Here is a 20,166-nt window from a genome sequence, read left to right on the forward strand (position 1 = left end):
GTTACTTTTACAATCAAGACTGGCTTTCGTGTGCACAGACATTTAAAAACATTCCTGTTGCCGGCTGCCCTGGATCGGTGGAAAGGTCCGAGAAGACGCTGGGGCACCGAAGGGTTCACGGGATCAATGGCGGAGGCACCGGGACCCGCGTGGACGCAGCTGCTGTGTGGCACCTGGGCCATGTCCGTGTCCCACGCGGAGCGCTCAGGCGTGTCGGCCACATGGCCGCCTAACACGAGACTCCCGGCACTGGCGGACCGTAGGGCGGTGCCCGGCAGCCCCGGGTCACGCGCCTGGAGCCCCGGTGAAGACGAGGCACAGCGGCAGCGCCCTGGCTCCGTCTGCTGCCCCAGCACCTGCCGCTTCCAGGGCAGCTGTTTGTAAATCAAACGGGGCAGCGACAGCCAATGGTCTCACACGAGGCCCGAACCGACGGGCAAGCTGACACTGTCCTAAGGAGTCCTGCCTCCCCTTCTCCTCCGCCTGGGGCATCATCGCAGACCACGGTGCGGGTGGGGGGGGGGTGCGCGATGGGAACGCCACGGCCGGGCCTAGCCACCCGACACCTGGCCTCGCTGGGCTTCCGGAATCTTCCCTCGCACCCCTTCTGCCAAGCTGGGGCTGGCCGGGGAGCGTAGGTCTGTGCTGACGTCTTCTGGAGGGGCTGCACCCTGCCGGCCCAAGGAGACAGCTTCTTCAACGTGGACGGTCACCAGCTAACGCCCGCGCTTCCAGGTGGAGGAAATCCCTTCTGGCTTGTGAGACAGCAGCAGGGGCGGGCAAAGCCGCAGAACCCGCAGCGAAACCCTGCACCCTGAGCCACACTCTGTGCCTCACCAGCACACAGGGGTGGTTTATGGGCAGTGGGGTCCGGCCTCGGCAGAAGCCAAGTTTGTCCGTAGGAGAAGGAGGGCTGGGTCCCTGACCTGCTGACAATGAAGCGCACGTGGCTGCGCCCGGGCGGCAGGCTCCCTGCGCCCGTCTCCCCGTTCTCCAGAGTCGAGGCGCCTGCGTGGACCCGCCTGCGCCCAGGAGGAGGCAGGACCTGCCGTCTGTGTGCGAGGTCACGCAGAAAACGCCCCCCTTTCCTGTCACAGGCCGCCTCCTCCCGAGGGAGTGCAGGTTGTAAATGGAACGTTAGAGAGCAGCCGATGGAAGGCCAGACCGTAGGGAGCCAGACGCCGCCTGCTCCGCGCCGCGCCCCTGCCCTGCAGAGCGCCCGCCTCGCTCCCTCCCGCTGCTGTCGAAACAGGGAGGTCAGCGCGGGTCACAGGCTGCAGCCGGCGCCCCAACACCCGTCGGCCCGGCCTCGCTCGTCCCTGGCCACTTGGCTGCACTCGCCCAAGGAGAAAGCCTTGTCTTCTGCAAAACGGTCAGTTTTCTTTGTTTTGCTGTGACTGCTTATTTTTGGTTTTGAGAATGTGTTTGTTCACAGCTCACCTTGCAAACTCAGGAGAGCCTGAAACTAATCTGGAAGCACATGAAAGAAACAGCAGTCACGTTAGCATTCTCCTCACGATGTCGGAAGAGCAGCAGCCAGAACACAGAAGCTGCCCCAGGACTCTGGCAAGGGGCTACTCTGCTGCATGCCGACAACGTTCCCGCGCATCCCCCTGACCCCGCCCTCTGCTGAGAGCCCCAGCACACGGCGCAGAGCGGGGAAACCAGCTGTGCTGGAAGCGACCTTCAGAGCCTGCGTGCAGCTGGCACAAGGCAGCGTGGGCTCCCACCCGTGTCCACGGAGGGAAGCGCGGCCGCGTCCCCGGGCGGGCGGGCGGACGACGGGGCCCGCGCAGCTGAAAGAGAGGTGGGGCAACAGCTTTGACCCAAGTCAGTGTCTCAGGAGCAAACGTGCGTTTAGCCCCAGTGGCTTCGGACGGACCCGTGTGGCCGCTTCCCCGCACCCTCGGGCCCAAGCCCCGGCCCAGCCTCCCCCCGGCCACTCACCTGCAGGACGATGGGGAGCTGCTCGGGTGGGCTCCTGTTCTCCACGCCCATGGCCAGCCACACCTGGAAGGCGGTCAGCTGCTCGGCAAAGAAGGGGCTGTGCTGGGGACAGGCAGGGGCGCGAGTCAGAGAGCTGACCTCTTGGGGCCAGCGGGCCCGCACGTCCACCGCCCTCACACTCAGTGGCCGCTCTGGTGGCCGCCCCGTCCCCGTCCCCGCGAGAAGAGGGGGCCGGGCCGCGCGCAGGCCCGGAGGTGGGCCAGGGAGACGAGGCGAGTCAAGGGCTACTCGAGGCCCAGCCTGAGTGCAGGGTGGGGTCCCCATGAACTGAGGCGAGGGCTGGGGGGGGCACGTCTGGGAGGGGGAGGAGGGAGGATCCCCTGTGGCTGTGTCACGTGTCAGATCCCTGCTGGACACCCGAGGGAAGCCGTCAGGGGGGCCACACACGTCTGCGCTTGAAGAGCGAGGCCCTGGCTTAGAGGACCCCAGGCTGAGCCCGGAGCACCCCAAGGCTCCAGGCTGAGGTGGCGAGGGGGAGCTGGCAGAGGAGGGCAGGAGCCCCGGGGGGCTGTGTGCAGGAGGCGTGGTCGGCAGAGCCCAAGACGGGAGGGTCAGGCAAGGTGCCCACCCAGACTGGACGGCCTGGCTGAGAAAGGCGGAGGGCCCTGCGGAGGACTGAGGACTGTCCCAGCTGCAGCGGACTCGAAGCAGAGGGTGGCGGGCCCGGGGGCGGGGGCGGCTCCAGCAGAGCCGGCTACTGGCAGTGGGCAGGGAGGGAGGTCAGTTTGAAATGGGGACCGGGTGCACTGTGAGCTGAGAGGACTGGGTCAGGGCACTGCTGGTGCCGGACAGAGGCCGCAGGGCAGGGGGCCAGGCCGCTGCTCGGGATGAAGATGGGAAGCAGGCGGGGGCGGGCGGGGCCTTCACGGCTTGGTCCCCAGTGCGCTGGAGGCCGGGAAGGACGGAAGGACGGGAACCGAGGCAGCACGGCAGGCTCGCCGCGCCGCTCCAGTGCTGCCCAGCGCGCGGGCGCCATTTACTCAGGGATCGGGGCGGGGACAGGGCGCGGCAGGGCCGAGAGGGGCCCGGAGCCTGAGCTGTGGTCGATGGCTGGGGGAGGCCGGCGCGGCACCGGGGCCGGGGTGGCCGAGGACAGCTGGACCGCGGCGTGGAGCCTGAGGGCTGGGCAGTCCTTACGCCGGCATCGTGGACGGGATGCCTTGCCAGCGGTGACAGGGACCAGGCAGAAGCAGGAGGGGCTCTGGCTGGAGGCGCCAGGCCGTGGACGGAGCCAAGAGGCCCAGGGGAAGGTCAGACCTGCCGTCCGACAGGCCGTTTTCACCGAGGATACTTCTCCCACCCCTGAGCCCCGAAGAAAAAGAACCCAAACGGCAGATCCCTGCTCCGACCCGCTCGCCTCCCTCCTCACCGGCTCTGCTCCCCGGGGGTGGGTGGGTGGGAAGGCGGGGCGGGCTGTGGCCCCAGGTTCCGGGCACATGGCGCGTGGGGACACGTGTGTGAAGGGCTGTGGGTGCAGGCGGGGCCTCAGCATGTCTGTAGGCCACAGTCGAGATGCGCTGACCCCACGCCTTTGGCGGGACGCGGCGGTCAGAGCACCGAGCCCCGCAGGAAGGGCGTGTCGCGCAAGAACTCAGCAGACGACTGTGCAAGGGTTCTTGCCCTGTCAGCTCGCAGCACGGAGCTCCAGCGCGGAGGGCAGACTGGATTGGAGCAGGGCCCCCAAGGCGGTTTTCCTGTGTCTGAGTGTGAATTATTCATACATGGGCTTAAAGAAGAGAATCGTGTCAGGGGCCGCCCCCGCAGCGGCAAGGACTGCGCCCGGGGAGGCTGGGAGCCCTGCCCCTCTGGCCGCCCCGCCTGGCGGAGCCCATGCGTTCCCGTGGGAGGAGCGGCTCCGCGCAGAGCGCACCACACGGCTGCTCGCCCCGACACGGACGGAGAAGGAGACACCTTTGTGTGGGACAAGCCGTGGGCCCGTCGTGCTCCCCGGCCCGGGAGCTTGCGCGCAGGGCGGCCTGTTGGCGACGCTCCGGCAGCTCCTGAGAGTGGCCCACGTGCATCTGACGCTGACTCAGAGCAGGCGCTGGGGCCACATCTCCCTGGGGACCCGGACACGGAACTGGGGGCCAGGGTCCCAGAGAACAGCGCACACTCCGTGGGCTCAGGCTGAGTCCTGGGGCCACGTGGCCGGGCCTCCCAGGACAGCTCTGCTGTGTTGTCAGCCATGGCTCAGAGTCTGGGGCCTGAGAACAGGCGCTGAGCACAAGGGACCAAAGCGGGCGCCGGCGGTGGGCACACCGAGCCGCACCTGGGTACGGGGCGCGCCGTCACCCTTGGCTGCTGTCCCGAGGGGGCGGCTCTTCCGGCTCTGGGCACGTCCAGCACGCTGGGTGGGCAGGTGGGGTCCCGACCACGGAGTGGGACGCTTGCCACGTATGGCGACCACACGGCTTCGGGGAGGAGAGAACAGAAGCGCTCCCCGTGGTCCAGGTGCGCCCCACCGGACAGCCCGGCTGGCAGGGGCCCTCGGCCCCGCCTGCCCGCCGTCTCCACTGCACAGTAGGTCCTGCTCCTCGCCCGTCTGCCCCCACACGACGCCGACTGTGGATGCCCGTCTGCCCAACTCTGGGGACAGACACGCATGCCAGGCCTGCCTTCAGTTTTAGGACAGGGCCAGTCGTGGGCAGGAGCATCACCAGAACAAAGGAGCGAACGTGACACGGGAACATGAAAAGACATGATTCACAGCCACGCTGAGGGACGGGACCACCGACGGTGGTCCCAGAGGGTGGGCGGGGGGCAGGTGACGGCGTGAAGGAGACAAAGCGGGACAAACGTCAGTGAGAAGGCAGCGAAGCTGCGGGGGTGCAGCACACAGCACAGAGGACAGTGATGTTGCCCGGACTTCGTGAGGAGACAGGAAGTATTGGGGTGACCTCTCCATCACGTCTGTCCCTATGGAGTCACCACGGGGGAGGAAGTCTGCAGCGTGACAAAGGTGCATATTCGGAATGTGTACACATCCAGCATAAGAAATGGACAACAGCCCTGGCTGGTGGGGCTCAGTGGACTGAGCGCCTGACTGTGACCCAAGGGGTCGCTGGTTTGAGTCCCAGTCAGGGCACAGGCCCGGGTTGCGCGTCAGGTCCCCAGTAGGGGGCGTGTGAGAGACAACCAATCAATGTATCTCTCACACATCAATGTTTCTCTCCCTCTTTCTCCCTGCCTTCTCCTCTCTCTAAAAATAAAATCTTAAAAAGAAAAAGAAAAAGAAATGGAGAATAGAAGAGAAAACCCATCAGAAGACTCCAACAGGCAGCTCACAAGAGCGGGTAGACCGAGGGCCAGGGGAAATACCAGGCAGTGCTCAGCGGGACGGACGGTCAGGCGTAAACACAAGACAGAAGCTCAGGGAACCCCCCTCCTGTCAAACCAGAACCACGGCCGCGGACAGAGAGCGGGCGAGGCGCCCGGTGCATGGCGCAGGGGGACCGGGCGAGCCAGATCTGGGGCACTCCCGACAGACCACGACACTCACCTCCCGCACAAGATCTGGGGGTGCCCAAAACCTCAGCGATCGACAGCAAAAATACTCTGACACAATATTTAAAAAAAATAAATACATATCAAGGCAAAAACTCATAATGAGCCCTGAGCGGCGTGGCTCCGTGGGGCAGGTGTCGTCCCACAAAGGTCGAGGTCGCCAGTTCGATTCCCGGTCAGGGCATGAGCCTGGGTTGCAGGTCTGGTCCCTGGTCAGGCGCACGCGAGAGCCAACACAGCGATGCTTCTCTCCCTCTCCTCCCTCCCTTTCCCTCTTTCAGCGGGGTCCTGGCAAGGGGCCGGGGGCAGCGGGGTCCGGGCAGTTGCTACAGCGAAAGCAGGATAGAAAGCTAGCGCGAGGTTTGCCCCAGTTGCCCGCCTCCCGCCCCAGCTCGCTGGGGTAATCCCCAAACGCGGGGGCACGCAGTTCTCGTCGGTTAGAAACGACGAGGGAGATGAGGGCCACCGACAGGGCGCTGCACGGAGTGGGAGGTGGGACAGGAGCCGGACCCTTCCCTCGGATTCCCCGACGGCACAGCATGGACCACACGCGGCACGCACAGGCCCGGCGTTTGGGGTTTGGGACCCCACGCCCCCCGGCCACCCCGAGCGCCTCTCAGGCCCCCGGGACCCCTGACGAGGACGGGCATGCAGGCCTGCAGTCCCACCCTCAGCGAGTGAATCCTGAAACCAAAGGGGGCCACGTGGGCAGCGGCAGGAGGGGCCCTGGAGACCCTCAGGTGCCGCGAGTGAAACCACGTGAGCGCGACGGCACCAGGCCCCCACCGGCGAGCGGGGCGCTGGGGCCGGGACAATCCCGGGGGCCGAGCGTGACCCCTCCACGGCAGCGCCACTGGGCACAGCGTCCTCCACTCCCAGCACAGGGAGCACACAGCCCGCGGGCGGGCGGGCGGGACCCGGGTGGCAAGAAAAGCAGACCCCGAGGCTGCGCGCGCAGGCGGCCTTCCCAGGGAGCTGGCCGCTTCGAGAGCTGGCGCGGGGCCCCCCGCTGACGCGACTTTTGAGCTCTGGACAAGGGTCAGTGGGCACGTGGCACCGCGGAGCCCTGGGCACCACGCCCGATGGGCGCTTTGCAGGCTGGGCGCCCGAGGAGCCGCGCAGCAAACCACGCAGCGGGCAGGGGGACTCACCCGAAATGCAGTGCCTTCCTCGATGATCGTGGGCAGCTGGGAGAGGCAGATGTCCACCGCGAGGTCCCAGGCTTGCCTATGGGGAGAGCAGAGGGCACGGCATCAAGGAGTGCCCGCTGCCAGGGCCCGGCAGAGCGGAGCCGCGGCCAGGCCATGCCACGCCACGCAGTGGCCCCTGGGGAGGGCTGGGGCCCGTGGCGGGCCGCCCGCTGAACCACCTTGTCTGTGGCATGTCTTCTTTTCAAGTCGAAATAAGGAAGAGGCTCGGGAACAACAGGGGGCCCTCCCGCCCCTGCCCTGAGCGTCCCCGGCACAGCAGCTTGCCCACGTGGAGGGCGCGGCTGCGGCACCCGGCGCTGGGCCGGGCGCCATCACACGCCGACGTGCCACAGAACGCCAGGCTCAGGCCACACGCTTCATTGGACACTCCATCGGACCCATTGGGTCCGGCCGGCAGAAAGGAGGTCCGCCTGTCGACCCCCCTCCACCCTCCCAGGAGCCAGGGCCAGCCCCCGTCCGACCGGCCAGCGCTGGCCGGCACCGCCCCTGCACCGCCGGCTCCGTCAGCCTTACAGGGCCCCCTGAGACTCGAGAGAGCAGCAGGCTTGGCAGGGTCACTGGCACCGGGACCCCAAACTGCCCCCGCCGCGCGGCAAGCACTCGCTCTGCGGGATACTGCCGGCCGCGGACATCGGGTGGGCCCCGCGCGGCCCGGCTCCTCGTCCTCAGCCCTTCCCCTCAGAAGCAGGCTCCCCTGGGCACAGGAAGTAGTTGGCTCATGGCCTGGGGCTGCAACCTCGCCTCCGGGGCGGCGTCCGGGGCCGCCTGGACGCCAGGCCATGTCAGGCCAGGCTGGAGGTGGGTGCCCCCCCACGCAGCTCCGAACGGGAGCCCCGTGAGTGGGAACACAGGCGCCCAGGGACCCCATGGCCATGCACAGAGAACAGAGCCCAGAGGGCTGGCTCCTGCCACTCAGACACGTGGGGGAAGCGCCTCGCCCCACGGCCCTGCACGCTGGCAGGCCTGCCCCTGCCGCCGAGGAGCCAAGGACAGTCCCCAGAGGCGGCAGCAGCCCCGTCCTTCCCGCCCCCAACCCCCACCCCAGCCAGCGGCCTGGGGAGGGGACATCCCCACTCTGTCAGACAGACGTGAAGTCAATTACTGCCATTAAGCCCTACGAGGACGCCTCGAATTTGAGCAAATAAAATGTTGTGGCTGCAGGAGGTAGAAGACGGCGGCGTGTGGCCGGCAGGAGCGGGGGCGGGGTGCTGGGTGTGCGCTGTGGCTTCCCCTCGGGGGCTGCCCTCCTGCGCGCAGGCCCACAGGCCCCGACGCGTCACGAGGCCCTGAGGACGAGGACCCACGGGAAGGGGCCGGGTGCCGAGGTCCTGAGGGGGCGCAGAGAGCGCAGCAGGAGCGGCGGGCGGCCCGGGACAGGGCGCTCCAGGGCCTCCCTGTCCCTGCCCAAGAGACACGAACGCCGCGGAGCTGCACCGGCCGGGTGGCCACCTGACAGAACGACCTACGCGGTCACCGGTCGCCGGTTGGCCTGCCGGCTCCTACGGGGGAGGCTGTGTCCTCCACCTGCCGCACACGTCGGTGCAGACAGCCGCCCAGACGCTGGGTGCTGCTTTGTGTGCAGAAGCTCCAGGGAGACTGACCACGGGAAAGGAAGCCCCGGGACAGCGGCGTCACTCAGGCTGCGGGGCGTGACACAGACAAGCTGCTCAGGCCACCGACTGGTGGGCGCAGCCCTGGGAGAGGACAGGAACTCGGTTCCTGAGAGGAAGGAAACTGTCAGAATCGCGAAGACCTGCTGACAGTCACGTGGTCAGGCGCTGCCATCAGCCGGCGCGGCGCAGCAAACCCCGGGCGGGTGAGCAGAGGCGGCGGCTGGCGCTGGGCAAGCCGGCCCCCTCTGGGCCTTTGGGTGTTCATTTTTCCAAGAGGAAAGGGTCGGATTTGAGGACCCCAGCGTTCCCCATTAAAGTCTAGAATTATATGGCACAACAGCCGTGTTCTCTGCTGAGCATTTTATCAGTCAATGGAAACAGATGACGTTTTCCAGGGTAAAATCAAGAGAAACCGGTGTCTCATTGAACTTGGCATTCTCGTCAGGGGAAGGTGGGCAGTGAGGCCCGTGGGTCCTGAGGCCGTGGGGTGGGCCGGCCCCCAGGGCTGTGCGCCAGCGGGAAGGTCAAGGCAGACCGGGGAGGCGGCCCCTCCCTGACCCCCTGCCAGGCAGCGGGAGCGAGGCTCTGCCGGGACTGCCCAGATGAGTCCCCGCCTCGAGAACGTGACGCCCCAGACAGAGCCGGGGTTTCCGGGAAACAGGCCCAGGAGGGCAGCTGCCCCCGCCGGGGCCGGGCGGCGAGCCTTCCGGAGCCTGGCCGCTCCGCACAGACCAGTCAGCGGGCACGGTGCCCTCGCTGGGATCGGAAGGCACAGGTCGTTACCGCCGAGAACTGCGAAGGTTCCCGAGCGGCTGAAATCGAACATGCGGGCAACCGACTCCCTGGTGGCTTCGCATCAAAAATTAAACAGGAACCGGCTCTGAGCTGTTCTTCATTAGCGCCCCCGCCTGAGGCAAGTGAATGCGGATATTACTTTTACCTCAATTTTTGTTACACTTTGTTCCCTTCCCCCCTGCTAAAAATTCAGCCTCTCTATCACCACCCAAGGAATATAATAACTTGACGTAAGTTATTTATTCCCAGCGCGTGTCTGACTCCCTGGGTGGCGGGCTCCCTGGGGACCCATGAACTTCGGTCTGTTCTCGAGGCAGGAAGGTGCTCCGGCCCCTTCTGAAGGGTTTGTCCGAGCGAGCGCCGTCGGAGGCCCACAGCGCGCCCAGCACCGGGCTGCCTCGGGCCTGGGGGGCAGCGTGGCCTCACCTGAGCCCAGGCGAGCTCGCTCCCTTTAGCCCCTGCCCCAGGGACAGATTTGCACTGGGACCGAGTCCCAGCCTCCCATACGAGAGGCACTGAACACTGCAAGAGGCAGGAGAGCGGCCACAGGCCGCCGGCCCCAGCGTGGAGAAGCCAGGGCCCCATGCGCTGCCCTCGGGCGGTGAGGCAACGAGGCCCAGCAGCCGTCTCCAAAGCGCGGGGTCGGGGGCTACAACGGGCCTGCACTTGAACCCTCCACCTGGCCCCTCCGGGGAGGAGGGCGGCCACGCGTGCGTCTCTCCACGCTCACTCATGTCAGAGCCCCCCACGGGGCGTGGCTGGGCCGGCATTTACCAAGTGTCACGGCGGCCCTGAACGTCAGGAAAGTTTCAGGAAGGGGTGCAGGTGATCTCACGCTCTCAGAGGCCTTCCCACGGGGACCTGAGCCTGAGCTCCCCGTCACGTTTCCACGCGCGCGCCGTGCCGCCCAGGAAGTGCAACGTGTCCTTCTGCGTGACCTGCCTGTCGGCCGAGGGGCCCTGAGGGCGGGGGCTCTTCGCTCAGCGAGTCAGGTCCCGCTCGGAGCTGCCCGTGATGCTGCTGGGGCAGCACGAGGGGACGGTTCCGAGACAACGAGCCCCACGAGAGCAAGCGCCTGTGCCGCTGGGGTGGCGTCGCTGCGTGAGGCGAGCTCCACAGGCCCTCAGCCCGCGCCCGAGACGTGCCGGGCGCCTGCACCTGTGCAGGCACGGGCGCCCCCACGGGCGGGGGTGGGCCGAGGGGCAGGCCCACCTCCCTGCTGGCGCCGCCCCGGGCCCAGCCGCAGGGGCCAGCCCGCTGCTCTGGTAGTTCCACCAACCTGGCGCCCGCCCAGAAACGGGAGGGCCTGCGCTGCTCGGACGACGCAGCCACACCCAGCGCCGCCGGCCAGTGAGGGGCACTCACCACATCGCATGCATGTAGGTCGGGGGCAGGCGCGGGCTGCTGACCGGGGTGCAGTTGTACGACCTCATGATCCTTTCCGCGAGCAGGAAATTCCGGAACAGACTCGCCACCAGCAGGTCCTGTCTGAAGAGCTTCTGGAAGAGATCTGCAGGCGGAGGAAACAGAGACACGCGTGTCCCGTGACTCGTGCCCCTGCACTTGAAGATGAACACGCAACACCCTCCCTTCACACATGTCATCCGCTGGCGGTGCCGCGTGAGGGGCTCCCATCAGCAGCGCACACGCGTCCCTGCACAGACACAGAGGAGCGAGGGCCGGCCGGCCCCCCAAAGCACGGTCTCCCAGCCGCCCCCGTGCCTCCGGGGCCGATGCCGCGGAGGGGGAGCCCTGGCTCTGCTGGGAGGTAACTCGCCAAGGCCTAAGCCGGGCTCCGTGGGCTCCCTGCACACGCCGCTCTCACCAGCTGCCCCTCTGGCCCCCACAGCCGCCTCCAGCCCTGCCCTCCGCTCCCCTCCCCCCACTGCCATCGTCAGCTTCTCTCACGGCTGGGGGCCCCTGCCTCCCATCGCCCTCCCTGATGTCTGAGGCCCGCGGCTCCTGGCTCTCGGCAGACCATACCCCGCACCCCCAGGCCCTGCCCCCGGCAGCCTCACCCCGAGGGAGCACGTTCCACGCGATGGTGTCTGTGATCGCCGTGAAGATCCAGTTCAGCTCTCCCAGGGGAGTCCTCCTGTCGTTCAGCCGGCCGGGAATCCTAGGGGACATGGTGCGTTTCTGTTAGTGGCTGCGGAAAGCCGTGGCCTCAGACCAGGGCAGGCGCTCGGCCACACGGCGAGGAGCCCTTGCATTGCTGGGTCTCGAGACCCAGACGTCGACGTTGCCGTCTCAGAGCCCGCCCCCCTCCACTCTCTCCCCCTTCCACGTCCCAAGACGCACGGCCCAGGCCCGGTGGCCCCACGCTGTCCCCGTTGTTTCCACGTCTGCGAGCCGAGCCGAGCCGCGGGCCACGGGCCGCCCACGGCAGCTGTCGGCGCCACATTCCGTCCCACGTCCCAGCCCAGCCGGAGGCTCCTGCCTGTGCGCCTGCCTTCCAAACGGCAGAGCCAAGGAAGGCAGCTTGTCCTCTAAGGCCAACTCAGCGGCCACGTGCTCAGCAAACATTTCTGGGCACCTACAACAGGGTGCAGCCCTGTTCCGGCGCCGCGGTGGCCTCTGCGGTAGGCGCGACGGGGCAGAGACGGGCCCCAGGGTGGGCGGTGCAGGTGTGGGGTGGCCCTGCCGGCTGCCCGCAGGTCGCGGCCTCCACTCGCACCCCCCAGGAAACCCTTTCTCCCTCCCCAAAGGCAAGTGCCCCTGGAACTGGTTCCGAGACCGGCGGAACCCTGCTGTGCACCAGGTCTCTCAGGCTGATGGCTGCGGCCTGGCCGCTCACCAGGGCCCTGAGTCTGCAGGGGCCTCGGGAACCAGGGCGGGGGCGACATCCTCCACCACTCGCTGCTTCCTGCAGGAAGCCCTCCTCACTTGCCCACGGTGCTTTGTGCCAGGGCAAGAAACAGAAGAAATGAGGAAGCAGAAGGCCACTGGGAGAAAAGCAGCCCAGCATTACGGCGCAAAGAACCTCAGAAGTCTCGAGAGAAAGACTTCCCAATCCCAGAACACAGCTCCCCCAGCCCAGGAAGAGCGGCAGGCGCCCCGCGGAGCGGCGCGGACAGCGGCATCGCTGGTCACGCTGTTTAAAAAGCCGTCTGATGGGCTCCACGTGGGGCAGCTTTCAGGCCCCCCCCCCCGCCGCCATGTCAGGTGCGGCCAACACTCCCATGGGGTTCCACACAGGGGGCCCCCCCCGGGCAAGAAACAGGAATGAAAGACCTAAAGGCTGGAAAGGAAGGAGTAAAACTGGGGATGAAGTATTACGTGCAAAAAAGATCTTAAGGAATCTGTGAAACAGCTTTTAGAATATGGGAGTGCAGCAAGGTTGTAGGAAACAGGGTTTTTATTTGAAAAACAACTGCCATTCTACTTGCCATCACTGAACGATTTAAAAACTGAAATTAATTTAACAAAATATTTGCAAGATATGAACAGTTAAAACTGCAAAGCATCAAGGCAACTGCTCGGGGGGGATCTGGGGTCCCGACTGTGAGCGACGAGACCCTCATGCTTAGTCCTCAGGCCGCCTGGGACGGGGAGAACGACACATTTATATCAGACTCCAACGAGCCGGAGGCACTGAACCAGCTGCTTGACGGCTGCATCCCGGTAGCAACCCACGGTCTGCACGGCCCACACGGTCATCGTCTTTATCCCCTTAAAGGGCAGTGACAAAAAATAAAGCAGAGTGTGCGACAGAGGCGTCCTGTGGCTGGCAGAGCCGGCAGCCCCCCGGCTCCCAGGTGGCCATGCAAGGGCCAGAGGCATGCGGTTTATGGGCCACCGCAGGGGAGGAAGGCACCCACTGTTGCTCAATCAACCCAAAGGGGGCGAGGGAGGAGGGACTAGGAAGGGAGGAAAGAAAATTGGGGAAAATCCTAAGGAAGCCGAGGATGAGCGATGGAAGCACAAATACAGCAATTATTACACTAAATATAGAAAGACTAGATACTTCAATGAAAGTCAACAATTTCCAGCCTGGGTTCCCAAACGGAACAGAAGTCAGTGACGTCCTGCTGGAGGAGAGGGACGACCGGGAGATGCACACACAGACACAGAGACGCCGCCCTGGACACAGGCCCCGCTAGGTACGGGGATGGAGATGCTAGCCGGGCGGCGGCCGTCCGACCTCACTGCCGGCCCCTGGAGGGGACTCTGTGGCCTGGGCACCGCCAGAGCCTGAGGGTGACATTTCTGGGTGATAAACGGCTCAAGTCATCCCACCAGGAAGGGGTGAGTCGCAGCTAAAGCCTGTCCTTCTGCAGCGCCGAAGGGCATGGCAAGGGGTCAGAAGGGGCATGGGCTTCCAACTGAAAGTAGAGCGACAGCAAACTGTCGATTTGTTTTTCAACAAGGAGAGAGGCGGAAGCAGAGGCGGATGCATCGGCCACATCTCCAGAGGCGCGGCAGGCGGCAGCGGCCCGGAGCACGGCACCAGGCTGAGGGCAGACCAGGGATGCGGGACTACGCTTGGGCGAGGACGACCTGAGTCAGCGGCACAGTGACAGCTAATGGACCGGCACGGGGGCGGGAGGGGGTCAGGCGCCTGAGCAGAGCCTCTGGTGGGGAAGCTCTTTGCGTTGTGACTCGTACACACACCCACGCGTGGACACACGCTCGGCAACAGAGCCAGAGAACATTCGCGTCACGGGGGGAACTAAGTCGTCCCTGTCCTTTCTAAAAGCACGCAGGCCGACTCGCCAAACGGGCTGGCGGGCCTGCGGCGGACTGGACCGCACGGCCTCCGTGGCGCCGACTGCAGCGGAGCACGCGTTGATTTCTCCAGCAAGGCGCCCGCTCAGGTTATCAAAACCGTTTGGTGGCCAACATGGCATCTGAGAGGCGCAATGATGACAAAATTCCGTGATTCTAACTCAAAATAACAGATTTAAAAAACCCCACCCAGGCGGCTTGCCGTCTAACGAGCTCCCAGCTCCGCAGCGAGTCTCCGTCAGACGGCCGCGTGCGCGGCGCCGCATCCCGGCGCGCCCGCCACGTACTCCTCCTGCATTTGTTAGCTCCCACAGAGCGTGTGCTGCTCATCTTCCCTCCTGACGCACACGCAGAAAGATGTGTTCTTAAATTCTGAAGGGAAGGGAGAGACGTGCTCCACGGCAAGCGGGGGAGCAGGAGTTGACGCGGAGCTGGCGATGATGGCCCCTTAGTGAGTTTATTACAGGATGACAAACCGCGGCGCGTCCCTGCAGCCGTCCCTGCAGCTGGGCACCACGCCGGGCGGGGGAGGGGCCTGCTGGAGGCAGAAAAACCCTCCCAGGAGACGGAGGATCACAGAGAAGGAAGGGGAAGGCTTCCAGTGCACTCATTCAATGCGTTTACGATCCAGGAAAACAGACTCTTCTTTATTAAAGACTGCAGATTGCAAAACCCTTAAGAAGTAGATCTGAGCCTGGGTCTATCTGTGAAGTGCTTCCTGAACAAGCTGATTTGCTTTGGATTTCCTAGTGTCAGACCATTTCCTGGGGGCCACAGCCACGGGAACTGGGCGGGGGCGCCTCCTCGGAGCAGAGGGCCCTGGGCGCGCTGAGGCGGCCGTCGTGCCCGGGAGTGTCCTTGCGAGATGCTGGTCTGCGCAGGGTGGGGGCAGGGGGCGGCGCGTAGGGCGGTGCGGCCTTCTCAGCAGTGCGCCTGAACGTCACGCCTCCCCGGTTTCACAGAGGTCGCCATCAGCTTCCCCTGCGGCCTCAGCTGAACCCTATCTCTCTGATCTGCAAAGAGGCCCGGGCAGCCCGCCGCCTGTGCTGAGGAGGACAGCTGTAGCCTTGTTAGAAATCCCGCCTCTTTCTGTGAATTTGTTCAAAGACCACAGAAGCCACGGTTTCCCAAACAAGCAGGTTGTGTTCATTGTTCCTCACCTTCTGGGGTAATTTTCCTGGGTTTCCCTGGCATTAAACAGCCGTGTGCTCCTCCTCTCCCTCCCAGGTGCCCAGTGTCCTTGCCGACCGACCAGTCCCCCCTCCCATGCTGCAGACGTCCCCCCATTTCGCCTTGCTCCTACGTGCACAGTGATGTGCCTTTGGATGCCAGACTCATAAAGCTCATGCCCCCTCCCTCTTAAGACCTGTCCTGATGTGTCCCCAACCACAATGAGCTTCTCATTCCCCCAAAATTCCACACGTGGACTCGCGGGGCGTGAAGAGATCCTCTGATGTCACACGCAGCACAGCGCTGCGGGGCAGAATCAGCCAGGCGCAGCCCTCCCAGCTGTGTGACCCTGGGCAGGCTGTGCAGCCTCCCCGAGCCTCAGCTCCCCACGGCCCACGACCCCATAGGGGGCCAGAAGAGTGGCAAGAGTCACCGTGTACCAGCTTAGCACAGACCCTGGGCACAGCGAGGGCTCAGGAAACAGCTGCTCCCATTTGTTTGTTACAAACGCCCGCCCATGCCCCGCCCCCAGTTTTAAGGTAAATTAAGCGGGACAATGGCCTTTCTGCCCGTGAGGGTGGAAGGGCTCTGGACATGCTGCCGCCACCCAGAGCCGAGAGCGGGACCTGGCGCATGACATCCTCAGCCGACATTTGCAGAACGGCTGAACGGAAGGCCCAGGGAACCAGCATGTGGCTCCCGAGCGCGGGCGGCCTGTCGAAGCTGGCGCCTCACGCTCGGCCGTCGGCTTCTGGGTCAGAAGCCGCTGCGCTCAGGCTGGAGGGAGCGAGCCCTCCTCTGAGAAGGCAGCTCAGCGTCCCGGCCCACAGCACGGCCCTGTCCTCCCCGCGTCCCGGCTGGCAGGGCCTGGGGCGAGCACAGCGGCGACGGCGGCGGCTCCCCCGCGAAGCTGCGCGGACAGGGAGACAACGCACACCCAGCTCCGGCGGCGCTGGGCTCCGCGCCTCTCTGTTGGCGTGACCCCATCAGCACTGGTTTCAGGGCAGCGGGACAGCAGGCCCTGCGTGAGCGCGCAGATCTGGGGGACTGCCTGGCAGCGGCACCAGTCCCGCCCCCGAGTGCAGCGCCCAGCCCTGGGCTGCGAGGGGGGCACCCGCTCCAGAGCCTGAGGCGGAGCTGCATGGGCAGCTCACCGAAAGGTCCACACGGAAGCGGGCCGAGGCAGCAGGTCTGGGGTGGAGCAAGCAGGGGGCGGACGGCAGAGATCCGCCCTGACTTGCGCAGCCGCCTGGCGGCCATGTGAGCCCTGCAGATGCGCTGTGCCGTCCTCTCGGGGGCCGCCGCCGCCCGGGAGGACCCTGGTGCCCATAGAGCCCCTCGCCCTGACGCCCTGCAGGGCCGGCCTGCCCGCCTCCATCGGAGACAGCAGGAGGGCATGCAGGGCTCCCAGGGACCAGGAGGTGGACCCAGGGTCGCGGCCGTGAACGTGCAGAGCCCTGTGAGCGGGCTTTGTCCAGATGACAAAGGCCTGGAGTTTGGTTGCACGGTGAAGGGAAACCCTGTGCAGGAAACAGAAGCCCTGCAGAGGCCCCCGGCACCCACAATGGCGTCTCTGAGCTGAGCGCCCACACACTGGCTCACAGTGTGGCCGAGATGGGTGTGTGTCCAACACAGCGGGGACCGGGGGCCCCTCACAGCCCCTGCCAACCGCAGCAGCACCAGCACGCGAGGGCCAGGCAGGTGAACAAGCCCCCGCCCAGCACCACTGGCCGGGGACAGCGCCCCAGGGATGGCGCTGGCGGCTGGCGGCTGGCGGCTGGGTGGCAGAAGGACCTGTGACTGTTCCATTACGCAGCCCACTTCCGCCAATTACTCACGCTCCCCGCCACGCGGTCTCCTGGGCTTTGTTTTCCCCCTTCACGTCCAAATTAGCTCCAGTGAATCATCGCTCACTGGATCAGCGAGTGGCAGGCGCTAACGAATTACTGATTTTTCACCTTCCACCAGCCGACATGATGCATTTATGTCGGAAAGAAAGGCACTGTTTGAATGAAGACGGGTATCTTTTGATAGTTTTCCTTTCAGACATGATACATGTGCATGATGCCGCGCCAACAGCCGACAAAATTCTAATCACAGCAGCCGAGTCCGTCGGCCCTGCCAGGCCCACAGACCCTCCACCGCGCTGGCCTCCAGGACAGGACGCTGCGCCCCTTCTCTGCGGCGCGCTGGGGGCAGGGGGCAGCGGCAATCGTGCCTGGCACGCCCTGCCCTGCCGCCCGCAGGGAGACACCGGCAGGCTGCTTGCCAGCTCCGTGCCCCAGCTCCCTGCGGCAGGCTCCAGCTAGGAACAAGGGGTGCTCCCGCGGCTGACGCCCCTGCGCAGTGCCTGGCACATAGTCGGTCTCAGTGAACGTTGCTGTTACCAGTCGCCCTAATTCCTGACCGGAAGAGCCAGGATCACGCTTGATTCTCAAGCACTGGCCTGTGCACCGGCCCCCCACCCCTCGCGGCCCAAGACGCTCAGCGGAACGCGGCAAGGCGGACAGAGTCAGAGGCCAGCGCCAGGCCCAGGCTGTCCTGGACCGAAGGGGCAGTGCTGCAGCCGGAGCAGTGTGGGCAGGCCCCTCTCTCGCTGCCATGGAGACCCTGGGCCGGGAGCTACTTAAAATGTGCTGTTGATACACTTGAGGTTCACTGCAAATAATTTTTGGTCTGTGCTGTGCCTCCAGCCATCACGGAACGTGCTCATGGCCACCGGGCGCCAATTCTGCGTCCCTGATGCCGGAGCCCCGAGAACCCCAGCATATGTCTACTGCCGCTGAAGCGTCTCATCACTTCATCTCGGGGCTGAACAGTGTCCCGTGGTTTCCGAGAGGGCTCGGAATGTGGCTCTGCGTGGCAGCGGCAGACACTCCCCGTCAGGCTGTGGGATTCGGGGGTAGATGGAGGAACCGGGCGCCCGAGGAAGGTCGCTTTAATTTACTTCCAGACACAGTGGCTTAATTAGAAAACAAATTCCGTCCCAGCTTTAAAGATTGCTAAATGCGCTCTCTCTCTCTCTCTCACACACACACACACACACACACACACACACACACCCCGCCCACATCCCCTCCCTCGTCTTGGGCCGAGGCTGTGAACAATGAGTGTTTGGCACAGGTGACTGGGGTGGCGGAGGCCGGGTGGGGTTTGCACTTGGTGGCCGGGGCCTGGTCACGATGCTGCCTGCGTGCAGCGTGCGGTGGCAGCTGAGTGTACAGGGCTTGGGCCCCGAAGGCCTCGGCACACAGGGCCGCACGCGTGGGAGGACGGCTGCGCGGGAGGGTGTGAGCGTCCTGAGCGCCGCAGCCTGCGCCAGCCGACCGGGCGCAGCGCCCCGGAGGGGCGTGGTGGGCAGAGGGTGACGGGGGTGTTACTCGCTCTTCTTGCCAGTCGCTGAAGCTGAAGGACGTAAACCCGATGGCACAGGCCTGTACTGCCGTTTCACCTCTGGATTGGGACTTGTCACCTTGGTCAGGGGGCAGATGACAGACAGGAGGCTCTCAATGGGAGACTGTCAGCGTGGGGAGCTGAGACAAGAGAATAAAACGGCAGCGCGCAGTGTCTAGGGCCCTCCAACCGGGCAGAGCCAGCGAGCTTTGAGCGGCGGCCCAGCTGGCGTGGCGTTTGTGCGTCACCGGGGCCCCACCACTGGGTTCCTGCGCTGCCACGGCTCCCGCCGCTCTGGAGAGCGCGGAGACCTTCCCCTAGTGCTTCCTTGCAGGCGGGGTCCCACCCCACCTCCTGCATCAATGTACAGTGCTCAGGTTTTGTTCGGGACAAAGAACTGCCGAAGAAATCATGAAATAGGCCCCGGCTGGCATGGCTCAGTGGACTGAGCGCCAGCCTGGGAACCGAAGGGTCGCTGGTTCAATTCTTGGTCAGGGCACAGGCCTGGGATGCTGGCTGGGTCCCCAGTAGGGGGCGCGCACAGAGGCAACCACAGGTTGACGCTTCTCTTCCTCTCTCTCTCCCTTTCATCCTCTCTAAAAGTAAATAAATAAAATCTTCAAAAAAAAAAAAAAAGAAATCATGAAATAGGATTAAGAGACTGAGCAAAAGAGCCAGTTTCTGTTTGGTCCTATACTTGTCATTAAACACAAGTCCCTCAAGGCCCCTCACCAGGTAACCTGGGCCCATGGTCCTTCACTAAGAAGCTCACCGGGCGCCCATGCCGAGGCCCCCCAGGGCTGCAGGGGACGGCCACACCCATCCCACATGGGACACGGGACAGGGACGGGGACAGCCACGGGACGACGCCCTCTGTCAGCCGCATGCACACGTGGGCCTTGGAGCAGAGAACCGTTGAAGGACGCGCAGGGCCGGCGGGGGGAGGGCAGCCGGCTGACCCCTGGGCCGAGAGCGCACCCACGGCTTTGCCCGTACTGGGCGACTGGCCTCCTAAAACCTCTCAAACCATTAACATTTTACACTTGAAACATTCCATGGCCGCTCCAGACATCAGCGACTTAATCACGTTTTAACAAAAGAAACACTTCCGCCCCACCTTGGGCGGGGTCAGCTGGCTTGAGAAAAGTTGAGAAAATTTTAAACCGGGGGTGGTCTGAACACGAGAACCGTGACCTGGCTGTGCTACCATGTGGTTTACTGACGTCTTAATGGACGTGGCTTGTCTGAGAAATTCCATGGATAAGGTGGCAGGTAACGGAGCGCCCATGGCTCAGAGAGGGAGGGAAGCGACGGCCCCAAGACCGCGCCCAGCAGCGCCTGGCAAACGGAGCAGCCTCCCGAGCTCCGAAATCTTGCCGGGGTGCTGAACCAACCAGGATGGCTGACCGGGCAGGCCTGATGTTTTCTTATGGAAAAAAAATTTTTCCACGTGACGATTCTCGAGGCTCGCACTGTGTTCAGCATCTGCGAGCGGTTCTGGAAGCACGCACAGCGCCATCTGTCCCCAGGCTCCCTGGCACTCACGACTCGCGGGAGCTGGCAGATGCTGCGCCTGGAGCAGACGTCGCAGCAGACACTTGCGAGAGGACACAGCAGGCACTGGCGGCGACCGGGGCGCTGGGCACTGCACCGAGGGAGCCCGGCCCTCACCGAGCACCGCGAGCGGTCCGCCGTCCCTGCTCCGGCCACAGGGCCTCTGCAGGATGGACGTGTTCGGCCCCTGG

General features: G+C 64.9%; 1 protein-coding gene across 1 annotated transcript in view; it reads right to left on the reverse strand.

The window, feature by feature from the left end:
- RPTOR (regulatory associated protein of MTOR complex 1) overlaps nucleotides 1–20,166 on the reverse strand; it is a 137,990-nt gene that overhangs the window by 33,632 nt on the left and 84,192 nt on the right. The window contains exons 8-11 of the mRNA XM_054593278.1: nucleotides 11,149–11,249; nucleotides 10,496–10,640; nucleotides 6,663–6,738; nucleotides 1,948–2,049 (exon numbers count right to left, since the gene is read on the reverse strand). Coding sequence (XP_054449253.1) covers nucleotides 1,948–2,049; nucleotides 6,663–6,738; nucleotides 10,496–10,640; nucleotides 11,149–11,249 — 424 coding nt within the window. The remainder of the gene's footprint in view (nucleotides 1–1,947; nucleotides 2,050–6,662; nucleotides 6,739–10,495; nucleotides 10,641–11,148; nucleotides 11,250–20,166) is intronic.

This window comes from Pteronotus mesoamericanus, unplaced genomic scaffold, assembly GCF_021234165.1.
Source record: "Pteronotus mesoamericanus isolate MK-2021 breed Mesoamerican mustached bat unplaced genomic scaffold, CSHL_Meso_final scaffold_408, whole genome shotgun sequence".
Classification (NCBI taxonomy): domain Eukaryota; kingdom Metazoa; phylum Chordata; class Mammalia; order Chiroptera; family Mormoopidae; genus Pteronotus; species Pteronotus mesoamericanus.